Source organism: Geotrypetes seraphini, chromosome 14 (genome assembly GCF_902459505.1).
Source record: "Geotrypetes seraphini chromosome 14, aGeoSer1.1, whole genome shotgun sequence".
Lineage (NCBI taxonomy): Eukaryota > Metazoa > Chordata > Amphibia > Gymnophiona > Dermophiidae > Geotrypetes > Geotrypetes seraphini.
The window spans coordinates 8,057,903-8,085,810 of NC_047097.1; the positions used below are offsets into that span (position 1 = coordinate 8,057,903).

The 27,908-nt window shown below is 45.1% G+C and overlaps 1 protein-coding gene across 11 annotated transcripts in view; it reads left to right on the plus strand.

Moving 5' to 3' along the window:
* The window catches only part of PARP6 (poly(ADP-ribose) polymerase family member 6), a 145,437-nt gene that overhangs the window by 96,295 nt on the left and 21,234 nt on the right, over nucleotides 1-27,908 (plus strand). For 8 of the 11 annotated variants that reach the window (XR_004536952.1, XR_004536949.1, XR_004536953.1 and 5 more), the window contains 2 exons: nucleotides 3,270-3,382; nucleotides 6,205-6,277. Coding sequence is in view for 1 of the 11 variants with exons in the window: in XM_033920209.1 (XP_033776100.1) it covers nucleotides 3,270-3,382; nucleotides 6,205-6,277; nucleotides 23,308-23,377 (256 nt within the window). In the remaining 10 variants the exon portion in view is untranslated. Of the gene's footprint in view, nucleotides 1-3,269; nucleotides 3,383-6,204; nucleotides 6,278-23,307; nucleotides 23,378-27,908 lie in introns of all 11 variants that reach the window. The other 3 variants (XR_004536954.1, XR_004536956.1, XM_033920209.1) reach the window with 2 other exon arrangements.

The window sequence follows — 27,908 nt, forward strand, 5'->3', positions numbered from 1 at the left end:
GTTTAGATGTTAGATTTTTGATTGGTGCTAAAAAAAAAAAAAAAAAAAAAAAATGTTGTTTATAGTCGCAGAGTAAGGCAAACAAAATTTTTTTGTTGTTGTTGCAGTTTTTCATGTGCTCAGAACTAACAGCTGACAGAATGGGTTGGTATTTTAAAGGGCTAACTCAGTTGCTCATGTCCCTCCTACTTTCTAATATGTAGAAAAAATATTGGGGGTCCGGATATTCTGTCATTCAAAAATGGAGTGTCATTCTTGAAACTAGTGACTTCCACCCCCCCACCTTTTACAAAACCGAAGCGCGGTTTTTAGCACCGACTACGGCGGTAACAACCCTGATGCTCATAGACATTCCTGTGAGCATCGGAGCTCTCACTGCCACGACCGGCGCTAAAAACCACGCTAGGGTTTTGTAAAAAGGTTTTATTTTTTAAAATTTCTCCACAAAACAAAATATTTCAATAAAATGCTCTAAATTCAAAAGTTAGTCCTTCAATGCAGGGCTTTTTTCACTTGAGAGTAGTTTTATAAGATGGTGCTTATGTCAAAGTTGGAAAAGACACTGCAAACAAGTAATAGAACTTTTAGCCTTCCTGCAATCTTTTTTATATTTATTATAATGAATCTGATAATATTACTTGACTAAGAAAATGACCTCAGTGGGCTGAGCGCACCAGCTTACAACTTGTGACTGGTGAAACAGAGACTCCCATTGAGATTGAGATTGAATTTAAAAGGTAAGGGCTGTGGTTAATGTGTTGAAACATATTGCTGTGCCTTTGCCAACATTTTTTACACGGTTTCTACATGGGCACAGATGTGGAGGAGTGTGTGGCGCAGTGGTTGGATCTACAGCCTCAGCACCCTGGGGTTGTGGGTTCAAACCCCGCACTGCTCCTTGTGACCCTGGGCAAGTCACTCAGTCCTCTATAGCCCCAGGTATGTTAGATAGATTGTGAGCCCACCGGGACAGATAGGGAAAATGCTTGAGTACCTGATTGTAAAAACCGCTTAGATAACCTTGATAAGCGGTATATCAAATCCTAATAAAAAAACTTGAAAAAAACAAAACAAAACCTATATTTGCGTGAAGTTAGGAGTTTTTGACCTATGATCAGTACGGGGGCTAAGGGATGCAGTTACAAGTTGCTCAGCCCACAGGTTTTTTTCCTCGCTCAAGTAATATTATCAGATTCATGATCATAAATTTTTTTTAAAAATTGCAGAAAGACTAAGAGCTCCTTTTATCAAACCGTTCTAATGGTTTAATGCGCGTAATAGCGCGTGTTAAACCGCCTGCTGGGCTAGCCGCTACCGCCTCCTCTTGAGCAGGCGGTAGTTTTTAGCGATTGCGGGGGTTAGCGTGGGATGAAAAGCGTTAACCCCGCTAGCGCGGCTTGATAAAAGGAGCCCTAAGAGTTCCATTGTTTGTTTGTTTGGAGTGTATTACACATTTACCCCCAAATTCTTATGTATGGCGTCTTATATATGGCGATTTGCGCGCTCAGCTTACTTGTTTAATAAACCTAAACAGCGCTGATAATTGGCAATTAACACCTCATAATCGATGCTAATTGGCAGTTATTAGAAATTACATGCATAACTTGGTAGACATATTCTATAAATTCTGTGTACCAGTTCTAGTGCATGAATCTGAAAGGGGGTGTGGCCAGGGGAGGAGCATGGGCATTCCTAGAATTTATGCACACTGTTACAGAATACGCCCAATTCGCACACAAGTTGGGGGCAAGGATTTAGCTCTGGTTTTTCTTGGCCTAAATGGGTTCTCCTGAATATTGTGATGCACACTGATGTTTAGTGTGGTTCAATAAGGTGTGTGTATCTTTTATAGAATTATGCTAAGTGCCAATTTTTTGGAATGCCATATATAGAATATGTCTTTTGCTGTTTAGGGGAATTTTTCTTTTTTTGTTAAAAAGTTGTAAAAGAGCCATTTTAGAGAATGACACGGTGACTGTTACCCGTGGCTAGCCACCGGAAAGAGGAGTAAAAAAACTGATTGCGGTGGGTATGGGGACAAGGCCATTCACTGCCTCGTGGAATGGTGAATGTCCTTGTCCCCGCAGTAAAGTATCTACCATGTTGCTTCCCTTCCCACCCCTCCCAGTCTGCAACCCTCCTCGTGATCGTGACACTCGCTCTCTTCCCGCCACCGGTAAACCCTCCCCCCAAAAAAAAACCATCCATTCATCTCTTTCCTTTGTCTAGCCAATAGCCATCTCCCTCCCTTCCCTTCACCTTCGCGGGTGCTCTTCAACAGTTTTCTCTTTCGGAGGTGTCCGGACATGGTAACCATTCTCACAAGTCCCGCACGACTGCCCCTTTCTACCTGTAAAACAGGCTTTATATGGGGAAATTCCTGCCACTTGTAATTAAACTCTGGAATTCATTGCCAGAGAATGTGCTAAAATCAGCGGGGTTTAAAAAAGGATTGGATAAATTCCTGCAAGGGAAGTCCATAGGCCATTATTGAGATGGCTTGGGGAAATTCACTGCTTATTCTTAGGATAAGCAGCATAAAATCTCTTTTATTGCTTAGGATCTAGCTAGGTACTTGGCACCTGGCTTGGCCACTGTTGGAAACAGGATACTGGACCATTCAAGTCTTTATCTGCCATCATCTGGGCTTGATGGACCTTCAGTCTGTCCCAATATGGCAATTCTTATGTTCTTATATAAAATTATCTCACTTTGGATTATCTCACTTTGATTAGCATCCTTGACATGAATTTATTTATTTTGTAGATTTATAGTCTGAAAAAAGCTTTCCCCTGTAAAAACACAAAAACAACAGACCAAACAGACTTCACAAAATTAGACATAGCCATAAAAAGTCGGTACACTAACTAAAACGCGCGGGACAAATTCGTGTGTAGGACTTAAGTGCGCCGGATTAAAACAGTTACAGTAAGCGCTCCGAGGGGGTTCTGTGTGTGTGTGTGTGTGTGGGGGGGGGGGGAGAACCCTCCCATTAAACTTAGAAGTGTTTGCGCTCCCTTTGGGGGGGTGGAGGGGGTGAACCCCCCATTACAGAGGAAACTGCCATTGTACCTCGTTTGGGGGATAATCGGCAGCTTCCTCTGTAATGGGGGGGAAACCGCTAAGCAAGAGAAAAAAAATCTCTCTGTACATTGGGGAGCTCTAGTTAGAATGATATCTATATATGATTAATGCTGCATGTCTGTTTTCTTTCTCTTTCTGACTTCTTTTCCTGCCCTGTGTGATTGCCTCTACGCCTACATTGGTAGCAGCTGAAGTTTATGCACACGTCACACCAGTTCCTCCTGCTGAGCAGTCCACCAGCCAAGGAAGCCCGGTTTCGCACAGCTAAGAAGCTCTATGGCAGCACCTTTGCTTTTCAGTAAGTGCGTTGTTCACTGTAGCTGACAACGGGATAATAATATCCATAACCCATTCTAAATCCTTAACCCATACCCAAATTGTGTCTCAATGGTCCCAGAGACAGTCAGTTTGTACCCGGATGAGTTCATTTAAGCCATAGATTTTTAATGATGCCAGGGATCTCTAAGTAGAGTCTTCTGATCTGCTTCATTTCCTAACATATTTACTTATTTAAGTATTAATATACCACTTATAACCTAAGTGGTTTACATTCAGGTACTCAAGCAAGGGTTCGGCACCCTCCTGCCGGCGATTGGGAGTTTGGGGGGCGACGTTCCGGCAGGAGGGGTTCGGCACCCTCCTGCCAGCGATCGGACAGGCGGCCGCTATACTTATCCCTTGCCACGATAAGTGTAGCGGCCGCGTCTACTCTAACCCGATTCTCTAACCGGCGTCTGTAACATGGACGCCGGTTACAGAATCGGGGTTAGTGTAGGCCCGATTCTGTATAGGACACCTCTCCCGGGTGTCCTATACAGAATCAGGGCCTAAGGGCTCCTTTTACTAAGGTGCTCTAGCGTTTTTAGCGTGCTCTAGCGTTTTTAGCGTGCGCAGAAAATCCTAACGCAAGCTCTATGGAGGCATTAAGGTCTTGCGTGTGCGCTAAAACCGCTAACGCACCTTAATAAAAAGAGCCCTGATTGACATCTTTTGCCTCACAATTTCCCTTCTTTGATTGCTGTCTGCATCGCTGAAACCAGCACTGGCTATTTTCCGAGCATGATCGTTTTCTGATCAGGCAGATCAGATTCGAAACAGTCTTCCTTTAGAAACAAGAAGCCTGAATTTGCATATTATCTTTTGGAAAGTTTTAAAGACCTACTTTTTTGATAAATGTTGTTCTTGATATTTTTTCTCTTTGTGCAGTAATTTTTAAGTATATGTGCTCTCCTTAATGTACGGTTCTTCTTGTAATCCAATCTGAATCGAAAAATAGCAGAATATAGGACTCCTGATTAGATTAGATATATGTGAAGTGAGCTAAAACAATTTGTGAAAATCAGGGGGGGGGGGGGGGCAAATTTTGTAGTAGTATAAGATGCAGCAGGGCATGATACCTTCACTGACCCTATCAGCAGGAAGAGTAAATCGAAGCAAAATTCTTTATTATAAAACAAAATGTTCTAAAAGTCAGTTTTTTCACAGATCTGACGTAATCAATCAAATGTAAGCTTAATTTCACACATCAAAAGGAACTGCAATCATTCAGGTTCTTCAAAGCCCAGCTTCAATTAGACTCACTTGTACTCACCAACAGTGATCAGCTTCTAGCAAGTCAAATTTCCATTTAGCTCAATATAATCTTGCTTCCTTGGCCTGTCTTCAGGCATGGAAACTCTCTTAGAGGCCCCTTTATTCCTGCTCCAGGCCTCCCTATTCTTTTTCTTCTCTATGATTGTAACTGTCTCTGACTGGGACTTACCCTTCTGGCTAAGCAGACCAGCTGTGCCTATTTTAAGGTGGTCCTGTGAGGTAGTGTACTTAAGGGGAGCTGGGTTCATTCCACCCACTCTTATCACAGCTGAAATTGGTTTGTTTATGCGCATACTTAGAATTCTGCTTCCTGTAATATTTGAAATGAATGCCAAAGCATTCTGCTTCATTAAGCCCACCATCATAACCACATACAGATGTTGAAATGAGAAGAAAAAAATTAGGATTCTCATGTAGGATATGTCCCTATAAATCCATGCAGTGGCATAGTAAGGGGGGTGGTCCGCCCTGGGTGCCATCTTGGTGAGGGCGCATGCACCTGTCCTCCTCTCCGTCCCCCCCCCCCCCACTGTGTGCACCGCTTCCCTTCCCCCATTCCTCTGTAATGTTCCTAATGCGAGCAGTGACCCCCAAGCTGCTGTCGCACCAGAGTCGGCTCTTACTCTGACATCACTTCCTGGACCCCCGCCTAGAAAGTTATGCCAGAGGAAGAGCCAAAGCTGGTGTGACAGCAGCTTTGGGGTTGCTGCTCGTGCCAGGAACATTACAGAGGTTTGGGGGAAGGGAAGTGGTGCGCATGTGGCAGGAGGAGATGGGGAAGGAGTGTGTCAAGGTTGGGGGGGGGCGCCACCCACCCTTGCTATGCCACTGAATCCACGGAAGCTTCAGAAGATGATCAAACATTGTCCTCTAACATGACATTTGAAATATTAATGTGACTGGAAGACGTAGGTGAGCTGAATGTTTTGTTGATGTATCTGGCAAGGGAATGGTTTAGGGGAAGTGAACAGTGAGTTGATGACCTGGAAATATAGAAGTGAATGTAGTGGTAGTGTGATGAGAAACTGGAAGCTGAGAGAAATAGATTTTGGATGAAGGAGGAGCTTGAATTTAATTACTTGCTGTTCCAAACCCAAGTTCAAGATGAGTTATATTTCAGGTACAATAGGTATTTCACTTCTCCTGGGACCTTATAATCTGTGTTTGTACCTGTGGCAATGGAGGGTGATGTTACATATCTAAGTGGGAGAAATGGGATTTAAACCCTGGCTTTCTTGGTTTCCAGTTCATTACTCTAACCATTAGGTCACATATTCACATGGAATATGACAGATTAGATGAATGTTTTGTTGACATGGTTGCAAGATAAGATGTACAATAATGAATGCATTTGATAGCAAGATAATCCTAGTGCTGATATACATTAATTATATATTCCTCTCAGCTAGAACTATAGGTTTGACTTGAAGATGCAAGTGAATCGGAGTTATATGACTAGAAATGGTGGCTAAAATGAATGCTGTGAACTGTACTGATGAAATACATTCCCTTTTTCTGTCTTATCAGTGGATCTCACATTGAGAACTGGCATTCCATCCTGCGCAATGGGTTAGTCAACGCATCATACACAAAATTGCAAGTAAGGAACTAAGCAACTTATGCTAAAGGTTGCCAACTACCCATCTAGATAAGAAACCAATGCTAGTGGCAGTGATATGCAAATGTGCTGCTTAGGGCCATGCTGTAAACATCACATGGTTCTCAAAAGGCTGAAGGAAGTTGTACGAGGGGAGGTACTTTGATATTGGCTTTGCAGTTAATATGCTGGATATTTCTAAATTCCAGTGGAGTCAGTTCACAATGTTGGGCCATTGGCTGACCAATGCATGACTTCCCCATCTGTTTATTTTCAGCCATTATATAGAAAATATATCTAAAATTGAAACCAAACTTGATTTTGGGGGGCCAAGCATTTTCTTCCAGCACCACTCCCACTGCCGCTACACCCCCCCCCCCCCATCATACCTTTACTGGCGGAGATGTTAAGTCCCGCCGGCCGAAGATATTTGCTGCCAGAGCAGGCTGCTCCAGCCTTCGACACCAGCACTTCTTCGCATGAACTGAGCATGCACAGAAGTGCCAGAATCAACGACTGGAGCACTGCACTGACTTCCTGCTGTTTATTCTGTTAACCGCTGTGACCTGTTGCACAAAAACAGGAGTATATCAAGCACTGAATACACTGTTCAAGATAGCACGGGTGGGGGGCGGGCCTCGGCCTCATGGCTACACCACTGCTTGAAACTATCCGTATAGTGGAGGGGCAGAGGGAGAGCACAGTGAGTGTGGCAGCCAGACCTAAACTGAATGATTACCCACAGTGGCAGCCACTGCACTACATGCATATTTTTTAAAATTATGTAAAAATTTTGACATATGTGTTTTATTGATTGAAATATTAATGTTTCAGTGTTGTTAGTGCTATATATGTTATTATATTATATATTATATATTAGATGTATGACGATAGGTGGTCCCACTTTAAACATTGTTTCCTGGAAGTACTCCCTGTATGTGGTTTTTAAATTTTTTTTCTCATATTTGGCTTTCAATGGGTAGCTTGTTGTGTGTTGCCTGATGGGGGGTTTAGCTGCATCCAACTGGAAACCATAGGAGGGACCTACCTAGACACTTCCAGGTCTACCCACTGCACTCATACAAAGACCCACTCATTCACTTGACACACAAACAACAAGAAAAAAAGTGGAGAAAAAGCCTCAGTTCATCTTCATATGGCAAAAAAACTCCACTTATAAACAACCATTAAGCAAGGTCCAAAATGTATCAGTTCACTCAGCAGTGAGAAACACTATAGTAGCCCTCGTAGGAGCCACCTCAGAAAAAATTCTAGCACGCCAAATAACAAAACTTCAAAAAATGTGAGTAAAGCAAGCAGCACATATATGAGTCTCAAACACAGTCAATGGTGAGCAGGAAAACACAAACACACACTTAGCTGCAGACGGTGTCCAGGCTGTCTTCCATGCATCCAAAAAGTGCAAGCCTGCCAGGCCCCGCAGCCACTCTTTCCCGACGGGGAAACTGCTCACATCCACACACATCCACAGGAGCAGTTGGAGCACTTGGAGAGCCTCTACAGTTGCTGGCGGAGTAGGCTGGAATCATTCCCCTGACGCAGCTCAGCGAAACGGAGGTTTCCCCGTCGGGAAAGAGTGGCTGCGGGGCCAGACAGTCTTGCACTTTTTGGATGCATGGAAAACACCCTGGACACCGTCTGCAGCTAAGTGTTTGTTTTTTCCTGTTCACCATTAACTGTGTTTGAGACTCATATATGTGCTGCTTGGTTTACTCACATTTTTTTGAAGTTTTGTAATTTGGCGTGCTAGTGTTTTTTTGAGGTGGTTCCTACGAGGGCTACTACAGTGCTTCTCACTGCTGAGTGAACTGATACATTTTGGACCTTGCTTAATAGTTGTTTATAAGTGGAGTTTTTTTGCCATATGAAGATGAACTGAGGCTTTTTCTCCACTTTTTTCCTTTTTTTTCTTGTTGTGTGTTAAGTGAATGAGTGGGTTTTTGTATGAGTGCAGTGGGTAGACCTGGTAGTGTCTAGGTAGGTCCCTCCTATGGTTTCCAATAGGGCATAATTCATTAGTTTTAGGAGTTTTGTATGTCCTTCCTGAGATTTTTTTTTTTTTTGGTTTAGCTGCATCCCATTCCTCTCTCTTCCAGATATTTCGCCATACCCCTTGGGGAATGCTCACTTTGACAGATTAAGTGCTGTGATTGTACTCCAGTTAGTGTAGGATAGATGCAGTAATGGTGCCTCTAGTGCAAAAGGCATACAAGTCTTGACCAGTGGGTTGTGTATCTTTACTTGCAAGTTTTGGTGTAGAACTTTTCATCTACATTTCTAACCCCTCCTCCTGTGCTCCAGCTCTGCCCTTCTCAGTTCTAATTTATACACGCGAGTTGAAGGTGTCTTGTGCTCTGCATTTTGATTTTAGTTTTTACTCTGACCACTTTGAGGCTCTGGTGCTTTAGAGGTACCCAGCACTCCTGGGTCAGCTCTGCCTTGGTAGAGAGACAGACATACCCGAGTTGTAGTCTGTAGCCAGGAGGGAGACCCTGTCGCAGGGCACCTACTTGGCTGACCTGCTTTATCTTTACAGTAGCTCGGGGACCATCCTCCTCGAAGCATTGCTTGCCTCTCCTATGATAAAGACGCTTGGAGCTTGAGCTCAGGCTGTCTGACTCCAATGTCAGTTCGGAGGACTTTATCTGGTGCCAGCTGCATCCCCTGCTAAAAAGGATAGAACTGTGGGGTTCCAGGGATTTGGGCTCTAACCCAGTCTAAGTTGCTGCCAGAAGAAACAAGCAGTGCCCTTTTGAATTTTGGCACTTTTTTTTTTAGCTTGTTTGAGGCAGTAAAGTTTCCACCATTACCAACCCGCTTCTGAGTTGAGAGGCACATCACCTGCTGCACCGTGAATACTTCCCATTAATCTCTAAGGGGCTTGTCAGGGGGGTCTACAAAAGTGCCTTTTTGAGGTTTCTGGGGCCAGAATTTATTTTGAGATTTAGCAGTTTGGGGATGTTTTTTGGTGTCCATATGCTGCCGCGGCGACCATCTTGGATTCATTGGGCCAATTTTAAAAGCCTCTGTTTGTTTCAGAAACTTCTTGTTTTCTTACAGAAACAAGAAGGATGGAATCATCTGGTCATCTGATCATGATATTATGTCAGAATTGTGCCTGATCCGGTACCTGAGGAGCATTCATGCACCATGTGCCACAGAGAACGAAAGGGGTGGGGGGAGGGCAAGTGCTGAGAGTGCAGCCCACTCTGACCACCTGACGACCTCTGAGAACCAAGAATGTGTTTTTTCTGGCAATTATTTCTTTATAACTCCATCAGATAGCGCATCTGCCTATTCTGCGAAATGCAGGCATATGGAGCCTGGATCCGGGCCAAGAGGGCAGGAGGTTGCTAACAGTCTAACCTGGGGTTTACCCCCAAATTTGTCCAGCTAATGTTTGAGTCCTGTATGGGCAACCACAAAATGAAAGCACAATGACTTATGCTCCAAGGCAAAGATGATGAATCCAAAACAACGAAAGTGGAACAAGAGTTCCTGTGCTCACATATATACTGTCTATTTTGAAGACTTTCTATACCAATACACTTTTGAATTTTACAACTGTGTAGCCCAGGAACTCTTGTTCCACTTTTGTTGTTTTCAATGCCAATATGGGACACCAGGGGCCATATAGCACTTCAGGTGGGCATCCTACTTTCAATGAGCAGGTTCTTTCAACTCAGCATGCTTCCCCTCCAATAGCAGTTCAGCCTAGGGAGATGGTGGAGCAGTTGGAGGGAGATGGAGTGGAGTGGATTGGGAGTTGGATGAAATGCTGTTGCTCCCTGACCAAGAGGATTCTGGGGGTGAGAATACAGGCTTCCAGGCTCTTGAGTTCCTGTTGTCCCTAAAACCAAGGGGACGACTTGGCAGTGGGTCGGGTTTTCAAACCAGCAGCTTTGATGGATGTTTTCTCTGAGTCGCTGAGAGTGTTGCTCAAAGATCTGTTATAAGCACATAAGCACATAAGCATTGCCTCCGCTGGGTCAGACCAGAGGTCCATCATGCCCAGCAGTCCGCACACGGCATCAGGTCCAGGACCTGTGTAGAAGTCCTCTATCCGTACTCTTTTATCCCGTTTTCTTCAGAAAGTTGCCCAATCCCTTCTTAAACCCCAATACTTTACTAGAAACGCCTTCACCGGATCAGACTTTAGGTCCATCTATTCTGGCGACCCGCACACGCGGAGGCCAAGCCAGGTGCTCCCAGATGGAGACCCTGATTACCCATATCCCTCAATGTGATTTGCAAGGAGGTGTGCATCCAACTCACGCTTGAAACCCAGAATGGTAGTCTCCGTCACCACCTCCTCTGGGAGAGCATTCCAAGCGTTCACCACTCGCTGTGTGAAATAGAATTTCCTGACATTTGTCCTGAGCTTGCTGCTGTTATGAGCAGTTCTAAAGCCAAGTAAGACTGTTTTCTCTCCCATCTGGACTTAACTACTATGCTTTCGGAGCAGTGGGATGCCCTGGAAAGTCCCCTGCGGGTGTCCAGGATTATGTCCAGATTATATCTGCTAGCCCTGGACTCCTCCAAATTCCACATGGAGGAGTCTCTTGCGAAGAACATCCAGAAAGGAGATAAATCCTTCTTCAGGTATATCAGTGACAGAAATAAGAACTCAGGTGGGATAGTACGTCTTAGGAAACCAGACGGAGACTATGTAGAAGCGGACTCGGAAAAAGCCCAACTGTTAAATGAATACTTCTGCTCAGTCTTCACCCGCGAGGCGCCAGGACTCGGCCCTCAGCTACAGACAAGGGTTGAAGCAGATGACCCGTTTAGTAATTTCGAGTTTACACCCAGCGGTGTCTACTGCGAGCTGTCAAAGCTTAAGGTTAACAAGGCAATGGGGCCTGACAACCTACACCCCAGGGTGCTCAGGGAGTTGTGTGATGTCTTGGCGGAACCGCTATCCGCGCTCTTCAATCTCTCACTTAGTACGGGTAACGTCCCGTTGGACTGGAAGACGGCTAACGTCATTCCACTCCACAAGAAAGGCTCCAAGATGGAGACAGCAAACTACAGATCGGTGAGTCTCACATCAATAGTGTGCAAACTAATGGAAACTCTAATCAAACGCCAATTGGATACGATCCTGAACGAGGAGAATCTATGGGATCCCCGTCAACATGGATTTACTAAGGGGAGATCCTGCCAATCCAACCTGATCAGCTTCTTTGACTGGGTGACGAGGAAGCTGGATGTTGGGGAGTCCCTGGACATCGTATACCTGGACTTCAGTAAAGCATTCGATAGCGTACCACACCGCAGGTTGCTGAGCAAGATAAGTTCTATAGGATTGGGCGACACATTGACGAAATGGGTTGGGAACTGACTTGGAGGTAGGCTTCAGAGGGTAGTGGTGAACGGCACCCCCTTCGAAATGACGGAGATAATCAGTGGAGTGCTGCAGGGCTCGGTCCTGGGCCCGATCCTATTCAACATCTTTATAAGAGACTTAGCAGAAGGGCTGTGAGGTAAAATAACATTATTCGCCGATGACGCCAAACTAAGCAATGTAATGGGCAAAAGCACAACAGACATAAATTCAATGTCCGACAACATGATGCATGACCTACTCCTACTGGAGCGCTGGTCTAGGTCCTGGCAACTCAGCTTCAATGCCAAAAAATGCAAAGTCATGCACCTGGACAGCCAAAATCCATGCAAGACTTACACCCTTAATGGCGAGATCCTAACAAGAACTGAAGCAGAACGAGACTTAGGGGTGATCGTCAGTGAGAACATGAAGACTGCCAACAAGTGGAGCAAGCTTCATCCAAAGCAAGGCAAATCATAGGTTGCATATGCAGGAGTTTCGTCAGCCGTAAGCCTGAAGTCATTATGCCATTGTATAGATCCATGGTGAGGCCCCACCTGGAATACTGTGTGCAATTCCAGAGGCCGCATTACCGTAAGGATGTCCTGAGACTGGAGTCGGTCCAGAGAATGGCCACCCGGATGGTCTCGGGACTCAAGGATCTCCCGTATGAGGAATGGCTGGATAAGTTGCAGCTGTACTCACTCGAGGAACGCAGAGAGAGGGGTGACATGATCGAGACATTCAAGTATCTCACGGGCCGCATCGAGGTGGAAGAAGATATCTTCTTTTTCAAGGGTCCCGCGGCAACAAGGGGGCATCCGTGGAAAATCAGGGGTGGGAAACTGCACGGGGACACCAGGAAATTCTTTTTCACTGAAAGGGTGGTTGATCGCTGGAATAGTCTTCCACTTCAGGTTATTGAGGCCAGCAGCGTGCCTGATTTTAAGGCCAAATGGGATAGACGTGTGGGATCTATTCACAGAGAAAGGTAGGGGAGGGTCATTGGGGTGGGCAGAATAGATGGGCCGTGGCCCTTATCTGCCGTCTATTTCTATGTTTCTATCAAAGATAGATTCCTTAATGGCACAGGTCACCAGATGCACCTCTCTATCCAGTGAGGGAGGAATGGTCTTTAAAGATTCTCAGGACTGCAGAGTAGATTTGGTCCTCAAACAGCTGTTTGAGGTTTTTACAGTAGGTTTGAAAGTGGCAGTGGCTGCATCCTTCGTGACATGAGTGTGCCATACAGTGTTGTGTTAGAATTCCTCAGAGAAGGAAGATGCCTACTCCCAGTTTATTCTGGAAGGAGTGGATTATGTAACTGATGCTCTGTATAACTTCTTTAGGGTCCGTCTGTGTCTGCCCAGAGAATGCTCTGGATCAGGCAGTGGGCGGGAGACTTGGCCTCTAATATCACTTTGAGCCCCTTGTCCTTTAAGGGACAGATACTGTTTGATAAAGGTCTAGACCAGTGGTCAGCAACCTGCGAAAGGTCATGGCAGCCATTTTATACGGCAGCTGCATGGAGGCAGGAGTGAGAGGGCCATGCTTCTGCCATGAAGACCCCCACTGGACCACCAGGTTCCTGAGGCCCAGGGGGGGAGGGGGATCATGGGGTTGTGAGGGAAATTAAATGGTCGGGGCCCACAAAGGAGAGGGAACCTTGGCCATGGGTTGGGAGGAGGGGGAGGGAAGGAAGAGAGGTGCAGAGACCTGCGAGGAGTTGGAGGGATGAAAAAGGGGGAGAGTAGCTAGATCTTGGGGAGGGAAGAGAGAGTAAGAGACTTGGAATATCTCAAACTCTCTTCTCTACCCATTGCGGCCCTTTGTAAATCTTGGGTCAAAATTTTAGGATAAATTGCTAGATGATCTCATGGTCTGCATGGCAGATCGTTAGTCTAAATCTCTTCCAGATAGTCAACCTCTAACTTTGGGGATTTAGTCATGGTTCCTTTTGAGGTTCCCAATGCTTAAGGTGGAGCTTCAGTGGAGCTTTCGCACAGAGAGCATTCTTGGACTCCAGACAGAGAGGTCCAGGGAACCAGATGCCCATAAGGAAAGGCTCAGTGTCCAACAAGAGGAGCTAAGAAAACACAATGATGCCAGGCTCATAAGCAACTCACCTGGAGTAGGGGGTGTCTTGCTGAACATTGGGAGATCCGAGTAGCAATCTATTTGGACCAGCGGGTGCTGGACATTATCTGAAAGGTGCTACAAGTTGGAGTTCACCTACATTCTTCCGGAGTTCTTTGTCTACTCACTCTGTGGCCACTTGGACAGACATGAGAGGGTTTGGGTATAGCACCTCCTGGCCTTAGGGGCAGTTGAGCAAGTGCCAGAAGTAGAATCGGGCTTGGGCAGATACTACATATACTTCATCATGCCTGAGAAAGATTCAGATGACTAGAGGCCCATTCTGGACTTCAAGTCAGTAAGTTCAGCTCTCAGGATCCCAGGATTCTGAATGGAGACAGTCTTCTCAGTGATAGCCTCGGTAGGACCAGGAGAGTCTCTTGCCTTGCTAGATTTAATGGAGGCCTATCTCCATTTTCTGATCTTTCCACCACACAAAAAGTTCCTGAGGTTTCACGGGCTTGGCCAGCATTTTCAGTTCAAAGCTTTCCCCTTCGGGCTGGCTATAGCACTATGCACATTCACCAAGGTGATGGTAGCGGTGGTGGCATACCTATGAAAGGAGGGACAAAGTCCATTCTTACCTAGACGATTGGTTGATCTGAGCTCTATCCAAGAATGCCTGCAATCGAGCAATGGCTCAAGTAGTCCAGTTGTTACAGGGATTAGGCTGGGTGATCAATTCCAGAAAGAGTCATTTAGAGCTGACACAGACTCTGGAATAACTGGGAGTGCCCTTCAACAAGGCAAAGGATCGAATTTTCCTTCCTGACCTTCACAGGCTGATGCTCTGCGGACAGATTCAACCTTGCTGGTACTCTCAGCCCTGTCTGCATGGCAGTAGCTGCAGGTCATGGGGTAAGTAGTAGCCTCCATTGAGTTGGTTCCCTGGGCAAAGGCCTACTTGAGGCCTCTCCAGGCTTCCCTTCTATCCAGGTAGTCACCCCAGAAGGACCTGCTTCAGATGCAGTTACCCTGGCTGTTTGAAGCATACAAAAGCCTACAGCGGTAGCTATGACCGAATTCCTTGACAAAGGGAGTTCTGTTATGAATCCTATGTTGGATAATTCTGACAACAGATGCCAGCCTCTTTTGCTGGGGGTGATCATTGCAACGACCGCCCAGTCCAAGGGCAGTGGTAAAAAATGCAGAAGAAATGGTCCATCAACAGGTTGGAACTGAGAGTGATTTGCGTGGCCTTGTAGTCGTGGTGTCCAACAGTATAGGGGAAAGCTGTTGGGGTCTTCTCAAGCAACTTCCCACAGTGTCAATAGATAAGGGGATACCAAGAGTACCCCGTTAAGAGACTCACTTTCAGGCTCTGTTGGCAGCACACGTAGCAGGTATGGAAAATGTCCAGGTGTACTTTCTCAGCAGGCAGACCCTGGACCCAGGAGAATGGTCCCTGTCCCAGAAGGCTTTTGATAGGATAGTGCATCATTGGGATCCTTCCACATTTGACCTTATGGCGTTGGCCAGCAGCAAAAAGGTGGCTCACTTCTGCAGCCGTTGATATGAGCCAAGAAGTGCTGGGGTGGGCGCTTTAGTTAAAACCTGACAATAAGCAGGTCTCCTGTACATCTTCCCTCCATGGCCAATGATTGTCAGGATAATAAGGAAAGTTGCTTATCTTCTGGGGCTGGTCATTTTGATTGCTCTGGACTGGCCATGCTGGCTGTGGTATGTGGACCTGGTATGCCTAATGAGAGATCAGATTCTCCAGCTGCCAGTACATCTGGGTCTCCTTTTCCAGGGTCTAGTGACCATGAAAGTCCCAAAATGCTTTGGTCTTACAGCATGGCTCTTGTATGCGTATAGTTAATTTGCAAAGATTACTCGGATGTAGGGATCATTACCCTTCTTTGTTATAAGAAACCAGCTACAATGTTGGCGTATTCAAAGGCATGGCATACCTTCCGAGATTTGTATATCAAAGGGGACTTAGATCCCTTTCAAGCTCCGCTCCCAGCAGTTTTGCCCTTCTTACAGAGTGGTTTAGAGAAAAGCCTCGCAGTCAGCTCCCTTAGAGTAGAGGTGGCAGCCTTGTTCTCCTTTAGTGATTGGGTGGATTAGCTTTCCATCCAGATGTCTCCAGATTCTTGAAAGGGATAGCAAGACTACAGCCACCCCTGAGGTGGCCTTTCCCAGAGAGAAACCTTAACTTGGTATTAAGTTTCTTATGCAAAGCTCCTTATGAACCAATCAAGCATGATGGATGAAATTAAACGCAACTGCAAGGGAGGCAATGCAATTATCATGGACGGGGGGACGTTGTACTAATGGGAGACTTCAATATGCCGGACGTAGACTGGAGCACACCTTCAGCAACAACCAGCGGCAGCAAGAGGCTATTAGCCTCCATAAGAGGAGCACGCCTCAATCAAATGGTAATGGAGCCCACTAGGGCCCAAACGATCCTTGACCTAGTACTCACCAATGGGGAAAGCGTCTCAGAAGTCTTCGTGGGAGATAAGCTAGCCTCCAGCGATCATAACATGGTATGGTTCCACCTGAGGAAAGGTTTCCATAGATCAAACACTAAAACAAAGGTACTCAACTTCCGAGGAACGGACTTTGCACGCATGGGAGTCTTCGTCCATCAGGCGCTCCAGGTCCAAACTGAGACAGGGAATGTGGAGGATATGTGGTCATCCCTGAAATCTGTCATACACGAGGCAACCGGCCGTTACATAAAATCATCACACAAACGGCGAAGAAAAGACAAACCCCAGTGGTTCACCGCAGAGATCTCACGTCTCGTTAAGGAGAAGAAAAACACATTTGCTTCCTTCAAACGCACGGGGAAAAGCGAAGATCAACTGCTACACAGGATCAAGTCCACAGAGGTCAAAACGGCAGTCAGGGAGGCCAAACTTCGAGTGGAAGAAACTCTAGCAAACAACATTAAGAAAGGGGACAAATCCTTTTTCCGGTATATCAGTGACAGGAAAAAAAACACAAACGGGATAGTACGCCTGAAAAAAACGGACGGGAATTACGCAGAATCGGATCCAGAAAAGGCCGAACTACTAAACGAATACTTCTGCTCGGTCTTCACCTGCGAGGCGCCAGGGTCCGGCCCTCAATTGAAGCCACAGTCAAACACAAAAGATCCGTTTCGGAATTTTAAATTCACACCCAGCGGGGTTTACCTTGAGCTAACAAAACTCAAGGTGGACAAAGCCATGGGACCGGACAATCTGCACCCCAGAGTGCTCAGGGAGTTAGGTGATGTCCTGGCAGAACCGTTAGCCGTGCTCTTCAATCTCTCACTGAGTATAGGGACAGTCCCCTTGGACTGGAAAACAGCTAACGTCGTTCCTCTACACAAAAAGGGTTGCAGGACAGAGGCTGCAAATTACAGACCGGTGAGTCTGACATCGATAGTATGCAAACTCATGGAAACACTGATCAAACGCCAATTGGACACGGTCTTGGACGAAGGGAATCTACGGGACCCCAATCAACATGGATTCACCAAGGGTAGGTCCTGCCAATCAAACCTCATCAACTTCTTTGACTGGGTAACAAAAAGACTGGACGAAGGAGATTCACTAGACATAGTGTACCTGGACTTCAGTAAAGCTTTTGACAGCGTCCCACACCGCAGACTGTTAAACAAGATGAAATCGATGGGGTTAGGAGAGACTCTGACGGCATGGGTCAATGATTGGCTGAGTGGCAGACTTCAGAGGGTGATGGTTAACGGTACTTTCTCTGAGACATCGGAGGTGACCAGCGGGGTGCCGCAGGGCTCGGTCTTGGGTCCACTCCTCTTCAACATATTCATAGGAGATCTGACTCAAGGGCTTCAAGGTAAAGTAACATTATTCGCCGACGCCGCCAAACTATGTAATATGGTAAGCGAGGACAATCTACAAGATATTATGGCGCAGGACCTGCGTACATTGGAATGCTGGTCCTCAACCTGGCAGCTGGGCTTCAATGCTGGAAAGTGTAAGGTCATGCACCTGGGTAGCAGAAACCCATGCAGAACTTATACCTTGAACGGGGAGACCATGACCAGCACTACAGCAGAACGAGATTTAGGAGTAATCATTAGTGCAGACATGAAATCTGCCAATCAGGTGGAGAAGGCTTCCTCAAGGGCAAGATAGATGCTGGGTTGCATCCGTAGAAGTTTCGTCAGCAGAAAGCCTGCAGTCATAATGCCATTATACAGGACCATGGTGAGACCTCATCTGGAATACTGCGTGCAATTCTGGAGGCCACATTATCGCAAAGACATGCAGAGGGTCGAGTCGGTCCAAAGGATGGCCACCAGAATGGTCTCAGGGCTTAAAGGTCTCTCGTACGAGGCAAGACTAAACAATTTGCAGCTCTACACTCTCGAGGAACGCAGGGAGAGGGGAGACATGATTGAGACGTTTAAATACGTCACCGGACGTATAGAAGTGGAAGATAACATTTTCCTTCTCAGAGGCCCCTCAACCACAAGGGGGCACCCGCTCAAACTCAAGGGCGGAAAATTTCACGGCGACACCAGAAAGTATTTCTTCACGGAGCGAGTGATTGATCAATGGAACAAGCTTCCAGTACAGGTGATCGAGGCCAGCAGCGTGCCAGATTTTAAGAATAAATGGGACGCCCATGTGGGATCCCTAAGTGGGTCAGGGTAAAACATTGTATAGTATTAAGGGGGGGGTCTATGGAGTGGGCAGACTTGGTGGGCCTTGGCCCTTTTCTGCCGTCATCTTTCTATGTTTCTATGTTTCTATGACTTCAACTATCCAGGGATAGATTGGAACCTAGGCGCCTCCGGCTGTGGTAGGGAGACCAAGTTCCTGGATGCTGTAGGTGATTACTTCCTGGAACAACTTGTCGAGGAAAATATGAGAGGAAATACAATTCTGGACTTAATTCTAAATGGACTACGAGGACCGGCGCAAAGTGTAGAAGTAGAGGGGACGCTGGGAACCAGTGATCACAATATCATCCGCTTCAACCTGAATGCAGGGGCGAAACATCGATCCAGAATGATGGCTATAGCACTGAACTTCCGAAAAAGGAATTACGAAGGGATGAGACTCATGGTGGGGAAGAAGATTAAGAAGAGGATAAGCACTGTTAAAACGCTAGAGCAAGCATGATCCCTTTTTAAGGACACAGTCACTGAGGCGCAAAATCTATATATACCGTGTATCAACAAGGGATCCAAGAGGGAAAAGAACAAAGAATCGGCATGGCTCACTGTAGCGGTGAAGGAAGCGATCAGAGACAAGAAGATTTCATTTAAGAAATGGAAAAGGTCAAAAACGGATGAAAACTGGAAAAAGCACAAGCAGCATCAATGCAGGTGCCATAAGGTGGTAAAAGGGGCCAAAAGAGACTACGAGGAAAAAACAGCCAAGGAGGCGAAAAACTTCAAGCTGTTCTTTCGATATATTAAGGGGAAACGACCCGCGAAGGAAGCGGTGGGACCGTTGGATGACCATGGAATAAAGGAAGTGCTAAAGGAGGACAAAGCCATTGCCAACAAACTGAACACATTTTTTGCATCTGTATTTACAGAGGAGGATACACACAACATACCGGAACCCGAGAGGCTATATGCTGGAAACGAAGACGGGAAACTGACAGGGTTGACGGTCAGTCTAGAAGTATACAGGCAGATTGATAGGCTTAAGAGCGATAAATTCCTGGGATCGGATGACATCCATCCGAGGGTTATCAAGGAACTGAAAGGGACTATAGCTGAACTGCTTCAGCTAATAGCCAATCTGTCGATCAAATCAGGATTCTGGAAGACTGGAAGGTGGCGAATGTTATGCCGATCTTCAAAAAAGGTTCAAGGGGAGATCCGGGAAACTACAGACTGAGTCTGACCTCGGTACCGCATCATTGATCACCTTGACAGACACGATCTGATGAGGACCAGCCAGCAAAGGAAGATCTTGCTTGACAAACTTGCTGCACTTCTTCGAATGAGTAAACAGGCGGATTGACAAGGGTGACCCGGTCAACATTGTATATCTGGATTTTCAGAAGGTGTTCGACAAGGTTCCGCATGAACCGCTACTTTGGAAAATTGCGAGCTATGGAATCAAGGGTGAAATACTCACATGGATTAAAAACTGGCTGGTGGATAGGAAACAGAGAGTGTGTGTGTGTGTGTGGGGGGGGGGGGGGGGGTAAATGGACAATACTCGGACTGGAAGAGCATCACCAGTGGGGTGCCGCAGGGCCCGGTGATTGGACCCGTGCACTTCAACATATTTATAAATGATCTGGAAATTGGTATGATGAGCGAGGTGATTAAATTTGCGGATGATACGAAGTTATTCAGAGTAGTGAAGACGCAGGGGGACTGCGAAGATCTGCAACGTGACATAACCATGCTCGAGAAATGGGCAGCAACATGGCAAATGAGGTTCAACGTGGATAAGTTTAACGTGATGCATGTTGGTAACAAAAATCTCATACACGAATACAGGATGTCCGGGGCAATACTTGGAGAGACCCCCCAGGAAAGAGACTTGGGAGTACTGGTCGACAAGTTGATGAAGCCGTCAGTGCAATGTGCGGTGGTGGCGTAAAAGGCAAACAAAATGCTAGGAATGATTAAGAAGGGGATCATGAACAGATCAGAAAAGGTTATCATGCCGCTATACTGGGCCATGGTGCGCCCTCACCTGGAGTACTGCGTCCAGCACTGGTCGCCGTACATGAAGAAGCATACGGTACTATTCGAAAGGGTCCAGAGAAGAGTGACTAAAATGGTTAAGGGGCTGGAGGAGTTACCGTTCAGTGAAAGATTAGTGAAACTGGGCCTCTTCTCCCTTGAAAAGAGGTGACTGAGAGGGGACATGATCAAAACATTCAAGATACTGAAGGGAACAGACTTAGTAGATAAAGATAGGTTGTTCACCCTCTCCAAGGTAGGGAGAACGAGAGGGCACTCTCTAAAGTTAAAAGGAGATTGATTCCGTACAAACGTAAGGAAGTTCACCCAGAGAGTGGTAGAGAACTGGAACGCTCTTCTGGAGTCTGTTATATGGGAGAACATCCTCCAGGGATTCAAGACAAAGCTGGACAGGTTCCTGCTGAACCAGAACGTACTGGTCTCAGTTGGAGTGCTGGTCTGGAGGGCTGGGCACGATGGACCACTGGTCTGACCCAGCAGCGGCAATTCTTATGTTCTTATTTGTAGATTAGGGATCTGACAATAAAAATAGTATTTCTCGTAGCTATATCCTCAGTGAGGAGAGTTTTGGAGTAGAGAATGACATGGGGAAAAATTTATCACTCGACCCCATGAGCTCAGTCCCCGTCCCTGCCCCTGCCCCATCCCCGCAAGCTCAGTCCCCGCCCTGCAAACTGTTAGATCCCACCCACACAAGCCTCGAATAGTTACTTATTTTATTAAAGTATAAAAAGAGACTATTCTGTACAACTGTCATTTTATAAACATAAACAATACAGAGCAAGGATCAACAAAACCCCTGTCTCCCCTCCCTTTCACAAATATCCCCTCCACTATTGTGAAAACTGAACAAACCAAATTACTACAGAATGCTACATAGTAAAATCAAGCTGACAGAACATTTCAGTTACACATGGCAGGAATAGTGTTAGGGGAGAGCAATAGGGCAATTGCCTCCTGGTCAGAGAGAGAGCCCTAAGCCAGCTGGAAGCTAAAGAAGTACAGCCTGGGCTTTGCAGTTCCCAGTTATGTCTAATACCAGTTCTAGTAGGATACATATTTAAAATCTGAAATATTCTAATCACAAAATATAAAATAATTTTTTCTTCTACCTTTTATTGTCTGGTAAATTTATTCTTCAAATCACATTGGTCTCAGGCTTTGGTTTTGGGTTCCTTTTGTCTTCATTGTGGCATGGCTGGCTCCTGAAGGTAAAATAGGCCCAAGAGTAGCTGGGGAGGATATGCTGAGTATTACACAGGTGCAATTTTTTAACCACAGAAGCAAGACTTTTCATCGCTTCCATGGGGCGGTGAAAGGTCTTGTCCCCATTCCTGCAGTAAACCAGTTGCAAATGTCCCCATTACTGTGGATTTACTGCGGTGACCACTATCCCCGTGTCATTCTCTATTTTGGAGCTTCAAACCCTATCATGCTGGAATCCTTTCTTTTGTTTCACCGAGGCGGGAGTTTCCCTACACATGGTGCCATGATTTTTTACCAAAGATTGTTTCCGCATTCCATGTCAATGAAGAGGTGAGTTTACCAGCATTCTAGCCTCAGATTCGAAGAAACGAGACAAGGCTCTATCTCAGCTTGATGTCCACAGGATTCTGCTGCATTACCTAGAGGTGTTAAATCCATTCCGTTTCTCAGATCATCTCTTTGTTTTCATGAATCATGGTTGCCTGGGACAGCTAGTGTCTAAGGCTTCCATATCTCATTGGATCTGAGAGGCTGTCTCCACTAGGACTCACTACAATAGGAGTACAATATATACTGCAAATACCTCAACAAAGTTCATTGCAGTTAAACATCAATAAGAAATGGAGACAATGTCCAGAATTACAATCTTAAAATCAGTTTGGGAGGATGTGGCCTTTGGATACTCCGTTTTGACTTCAGGATCAGAGGTTCTGCCCTAGGCTACAGGGACTGCTTTGGTACATCCCATTGGTAAAGACTCATGCCTTTTGCACTGGAATGAAAGATTAGGTACTTGCCTTGATAATCTTCTTTGTAGTAGAAAGGCATATGAGTCTTGACAGCCCGCTCTCTCAGTTTTCTGTCAGTTTCTATTTAGTCGCCTACCTTTATTTACCTTGAATTTGAGGTGGTTCTATCTGGTCTTTGATATTTCCTTGGGAATCGTTTGAATGCGTCCACAGCGTCAGGTAAGTGCCTCTTCAGGAGTTGACATAAGGCAGGTAAGATGTCCCTGCTATATATTTTGTGCAATATATCTTTCCACAGCAGAGTAGGTGACTTGGTTTGGAAAAGCCACCCGGTTTATCAGTTATATTTGTTTAACTATTTGTGTTATTTCTAAAAGAATAGACTATGACTGATTCTGGAATTTTTATTTATGTATTTTTATACTTATTGTATCACAAGTCCAGGTGATCTATGTGGTTTACAATCTAAAAATGTAGGAAACGGAAAGGAAATCCATCATAAATAATAGGAAAGAGCACACTTACCCCCCCAAAAAAAAACCCAAACAAACAAATGTGCTTCTCAAACAAGGATATTACTAGTTTACACCACACTGGGAAATTAATTAACCTCTTAAAATTCATGAAGGTAGGAATGCTTCTAATAGAAGGTGGTAGATGTTCCTGTACCCTTTCTACCTTTGACGTTGCTTCAGAGGTTAACTCTCTAATGCTTTGGTACGAACTGAAGAGGGCAGAGCTGGAGCACAGGAGGAGGAGTCAAAATATATATGAGAACTACACCAAAACTCGCAAGTGAAGATACACAACTCATTGGTCAAAACTCATATGCCTTTCTACTAGAAAGAAGATTATCAAGGTAAGTACCTAATCTTCCATTCAAGTCCTTGCTGTACTTGTATTGCTCACTATGCTGTTTTCCTGCAAGCTGCATGGAGCAGCCTATGGGAAAGGAATCTATCTTAGTCCCATCTCCAGTATTTCCTTTGGATATTCAGGTAAGAGTTTGCTCCATTATATTCATCCATCTCACCATCTTACCAGGGGAATCCTTAATACTTAGGTGTATATCATAGTCTTGTATCTTTATGCGGCATCCAGAATGATTCATCTGGAAGAATGAATTGGAAAATAACATTTATGAATCTTAAAAAAGTCTGGTTGGTCATTAAGCAGTCCAAGTTGTGATGATTTCAGAAAGATTTGTACTAGAGGGCTTGAAAAAAAGCGCAATCTGGTTATATAAAATGTTGGCATTTAGAAGAGGGCTATCAAAATAATACATGGCTTCCAGAGGCTAGAGGAAAGCAGAATGAACTTTCAGGAAGAAAAAGAAAGAAAAGGCTGATGTGATGGATTTGAGGTAGAAAGCAGACCTCCACAAATCACAGAAAAGGAGCATATTCCACAGAAAAAGAAGGTCAAGCTCCATCTTAACTATGGTTTATGTACTGGATTATATTTCTGGCTCCTTTCATCCCGTTTTGAGCTCAGTTGACAAGGCGAAATAAAACAGATGAAAAATAATGGGTCAGTATTCAAAAGCACTTATCCGGATAACTGCCTGCAATCAGGATAAATGCTGCCGACTGGGACATTCAGCAGCACTATCTGACCAGTGCCTTTGAATATCCTTACAGAGTGCTCTGCATTATCTGCCCAATGCCTCTGAAGGTCCTTACAGACTGCCTCTCCGGACAGTGTCTCGGTATATCCTTATAGACTGCCTCTGTTTTATCCGGACAGTGCCTCTGGATATCCTTACAGACTTCCTCTGCATCATATAGATAGATCCAGAGCGAAGTATAGGCAGTCTTGGAACTGATCTGGATAGTGGCAATATTCATTCTGCTATCCAGATGACTTAGGACATATAAAAGGTTTTCCTAAGCTATCCGGACAAAAGATTGAATATTGCCACTATATGGATAAGTTCTGGCACTGATTGCTTTTGTGCATTTTTAGCACCAGCCACTACCCAGTTAGTGGTGGTGAATATCTGGATATTTTTTGATGCAGCTGGTGTTTAAAAAAAAATTGTGCTGACTGTGGTGGCTCAATATTGGCCTGAAAGAAATAAAGATAGAGGCCACAGAGGAGAATAGTCAAAACCATTTAGAATAGGGGGTGATAAATATGACACACTCACACGCCTCCATTCTATCTGGCCTCATGGTCTCTCTTGCAGCTTCATTTTCACTCCCTCACTCATTTTTTTCACCCCTTCTTTCTCTTTTTCTACTATTCTCTCCTACTTGCTCGTCATACCCACCCCCTGCACCCATTTCCCCACACCATGGGAAACCAACTATAGTAGAATCTCAGCTAACTGGCATTTAATTAACTGGCACTCTCAACCAATCAGCAAAAAAAATTGTCAGCAAAAAAAAAAAAAAAAGGGTCTCCCGCGCTTCTAAGACAATGTCCAAAGTGATGCTACTGTTTGAATAACCTCCCCTCCTGCCAGCCCCAGGGGCATCAGCAGCAGTTACAAATCTCCCTCCCTCCCTGCAATCCTGAAGCAGTAGAGCCGGTCCTGACAACCCCCTTCCTCCTTCACTCATCCAACGATGTAGTGGTGGCCGCCGAGCTGGTTAGCCCCAGCAGGGCCTTTTCTCTGCTGCATCAGTTCCGACCATGGGAACTCATGGCAGCCATTTTTATTTGCGGCTCTGCATGGGACAGGAGTGTAGGAAGATCTCTCCTGCCCCGCTTCATTGCTAGATCATCAGGCTTTAAAAGTAAGGTGTGGGAAGGAGGCAGGGGTGGGTCTGTCGACCCTAAGTAAGGTGTGGAGAGGTCTTGGAGGTGGGGATGGGTCAGGATTTAGAAACTCAAGAATAACCAAAATCGTGAGTCCTAAACCTGCGAATATGGAGGGGGGAGGCCTCTCCTAGCCATTCAAATTGCTTAGAATGACAATATTTAACTACTTTAGGTTTGATAGTTTTTCTTAGAGTCAGGCTCCACTCTTATTCCCCACTGGCACTATCTGGTTAGTATAATCCAAAATCCTATATGATAAAACCCTAGCCGCGCATGCGCACTCTTACCTGCGTGCTTCCGTGATCTCTGATCTGTGATCAGTAGGTCTGTGGCTGGCAGGAGTGGGTATGCGCGCTTACCTTTGACAGTGGCCGCCAGACAAATCGGAAAACGCTGGGCAGACAAATTTGCTGGCCTCCCTGCACTCCCAGACCTCCATCAACGAAAAAACGGCACTACCGGCCGAAGTTTATTTTAAAGTTTAAAGCCACTGCGGCGGCTCCTCTCATGAGCCGCACCTGCGTCGGAGAAGGCTTCCGACACAGGCAGCGATTGAGAGAGGAGCCGCCGCAGCACCTTTAAACTTAAAAAATAAACTTCAACCGGTAGTGCCGTTTTTCCGTTTCTTCTCTTGATCAGTAAGTCCGTGGCGGCCAGACGATGTGCGGTCTTACCGGCTCCGTTACATTTCACACTCGGCCGAAGTGCATTTTAAAGTTTAAAGATGCGGCGGGGACTCCTCTCACAAGCCGCACCTGCTTCGGAGAAGGCTGCCGATGCAGGCGGGGATCGTCCAAGGAGCCGCCGCAGCAACTTTAAACTTAAAAACTGAACTGCTGCGCTAAATATTTACTGCTCCTATTCAGACCCAATTTAACAATCCCCTCCTCTCAGAAGATCTGCCCCTGCTTGGACGATTCCTTCGCCTCCTCAGTGTGATACCGACCTCCCACAACAGATGACCTCATAACTCCCGTCAGCCACAGCCCCCACTCCATACAGCGCTACTGCAATCAGTCAAAGTGAGAGACGGCTTTAGCCACAAAAGTTTAAAGACGCGGCGGGGACTCTGGCTCTCAATCCACCACCCCGGTCCAGCATCCCGCACGATCCTACCTTCAAATTGTCAGGCATGAAAAAGGAAGTCGCGTCAGGAGGGGTAGAGTGAACGCTCCCGACCAGAGGGACTTGGCTGCTGTTGCTGTCGCCGACTTTAAATAACAGTTTGAAAGGTGGGATGGCGGGTGGGGAGGAGAAGGGAGACATTGGGTAAGGGAGAAATCTAGCACCCGTTAATGTAACGGGTTTAAATACTAGTATAATAATAATAATTTTATTCTTATATACCGCCTTACTGAAAAAGTTCTAGGCGGTTCACAACAATGTGAGCTAATAAATGGGATACAGATAAAATACAAATTAGAATAATGGACTTAAAAACAGATAAAGACAGATAATGCAGAAAATACCGGAATGGCAGGGAAAGAAGTAATTCATAGAACAGATAAAATACCTCAAGTTGAATATAAGGAACTTGATTGAGAAAATGAAGCAGAATGCATTAAGATAGCAGCCTATCAAGATTCCGGAATCCCAGAGAGTAACAAGATTCTAGAATCCCAAAGAGTAGCAACATTCCATACAGAATCTCAAAGAATAATAATAATTTTATTCTTATATACCGCCATATCAAAAAAGTTCTAGGCGGTTCACAAAAAGGTGAGCTAATACAAGGAATACAGATACAATACAAATTAGAATAATGGATTTAAAAGCAGATAAAGACAGAAAGCATTTACAATATAATGGCAGGGAAAGAAGTAATACATAGAACAGATAAAACACATCAAGTTGAATATAAGGAACTTGATTGAAAAAATGAAGCAGAATGCATTAAGATACCAGCCTTTCAAAGATTTGAGTCTTTAACAATTTTCTAAAATCAAGATAGGAAGAGACCTCTAACATCATTTTTCCAAGCCATACATTCAGTTTAGCGGCTTGAAATGAAAGAGTTCTCTCAAGGAACTTCTTATAACGACAGGATTTTATGGAGGGATATGAAAACAAGCGCACTCTACGTGTGGTCTTTTTGGTGTGACTCAAAGAAAAATGAGACACAAGATAACCTGGTAACAAACCTGAAACTGATTTATAACAAATACAGGAAAATATGAACTCCTTACAAAATGAATGAAAGAAGATCACTGAAAAGACTAATTGTTTTGAAAAAAAAAAAAAGAGAACATTTCAGAAACTTAAAGGCAGCTGCCACTGGTCAGCAAAACACACTATTATACAGAGTCTATAGCTTTGAATAGTGGGTTAGATTATTACATCATAAGTAATCTCCCTTGATAAAATGCCAACGTGCAAATTTGTGCTCCCATGTATTTTTTTTCCGAACATCACCGCTATTTTCAAATTGTGGCCAAAATGAAAGAACAGTGCAAACGTCCAAAATGTCCACATAGCTTAAAATCTCCAGCTCTGTCCAAGCTTTATGCTGACTTCTTAGTCTTTTCAGAGTCCCTTTCATTCATTTAAGGCTCCTTTTACAAAGCTTTGATAGCGGCTGCTGCTGTGGTAATCGCTTCAACGCCCATGGGGATTTCATGAGCGTGGGAGCATATGCCACGTGGCAGCGGCTACCGCAGCTTTATAAAAGGGAGGGTTAGTAAGGAGTTCATATTTTGGATTATATTTACTGATTCTTCTTTAGGAATTGCTTTTTTTTTTTTTTAAACATTATCTGGTTATTGC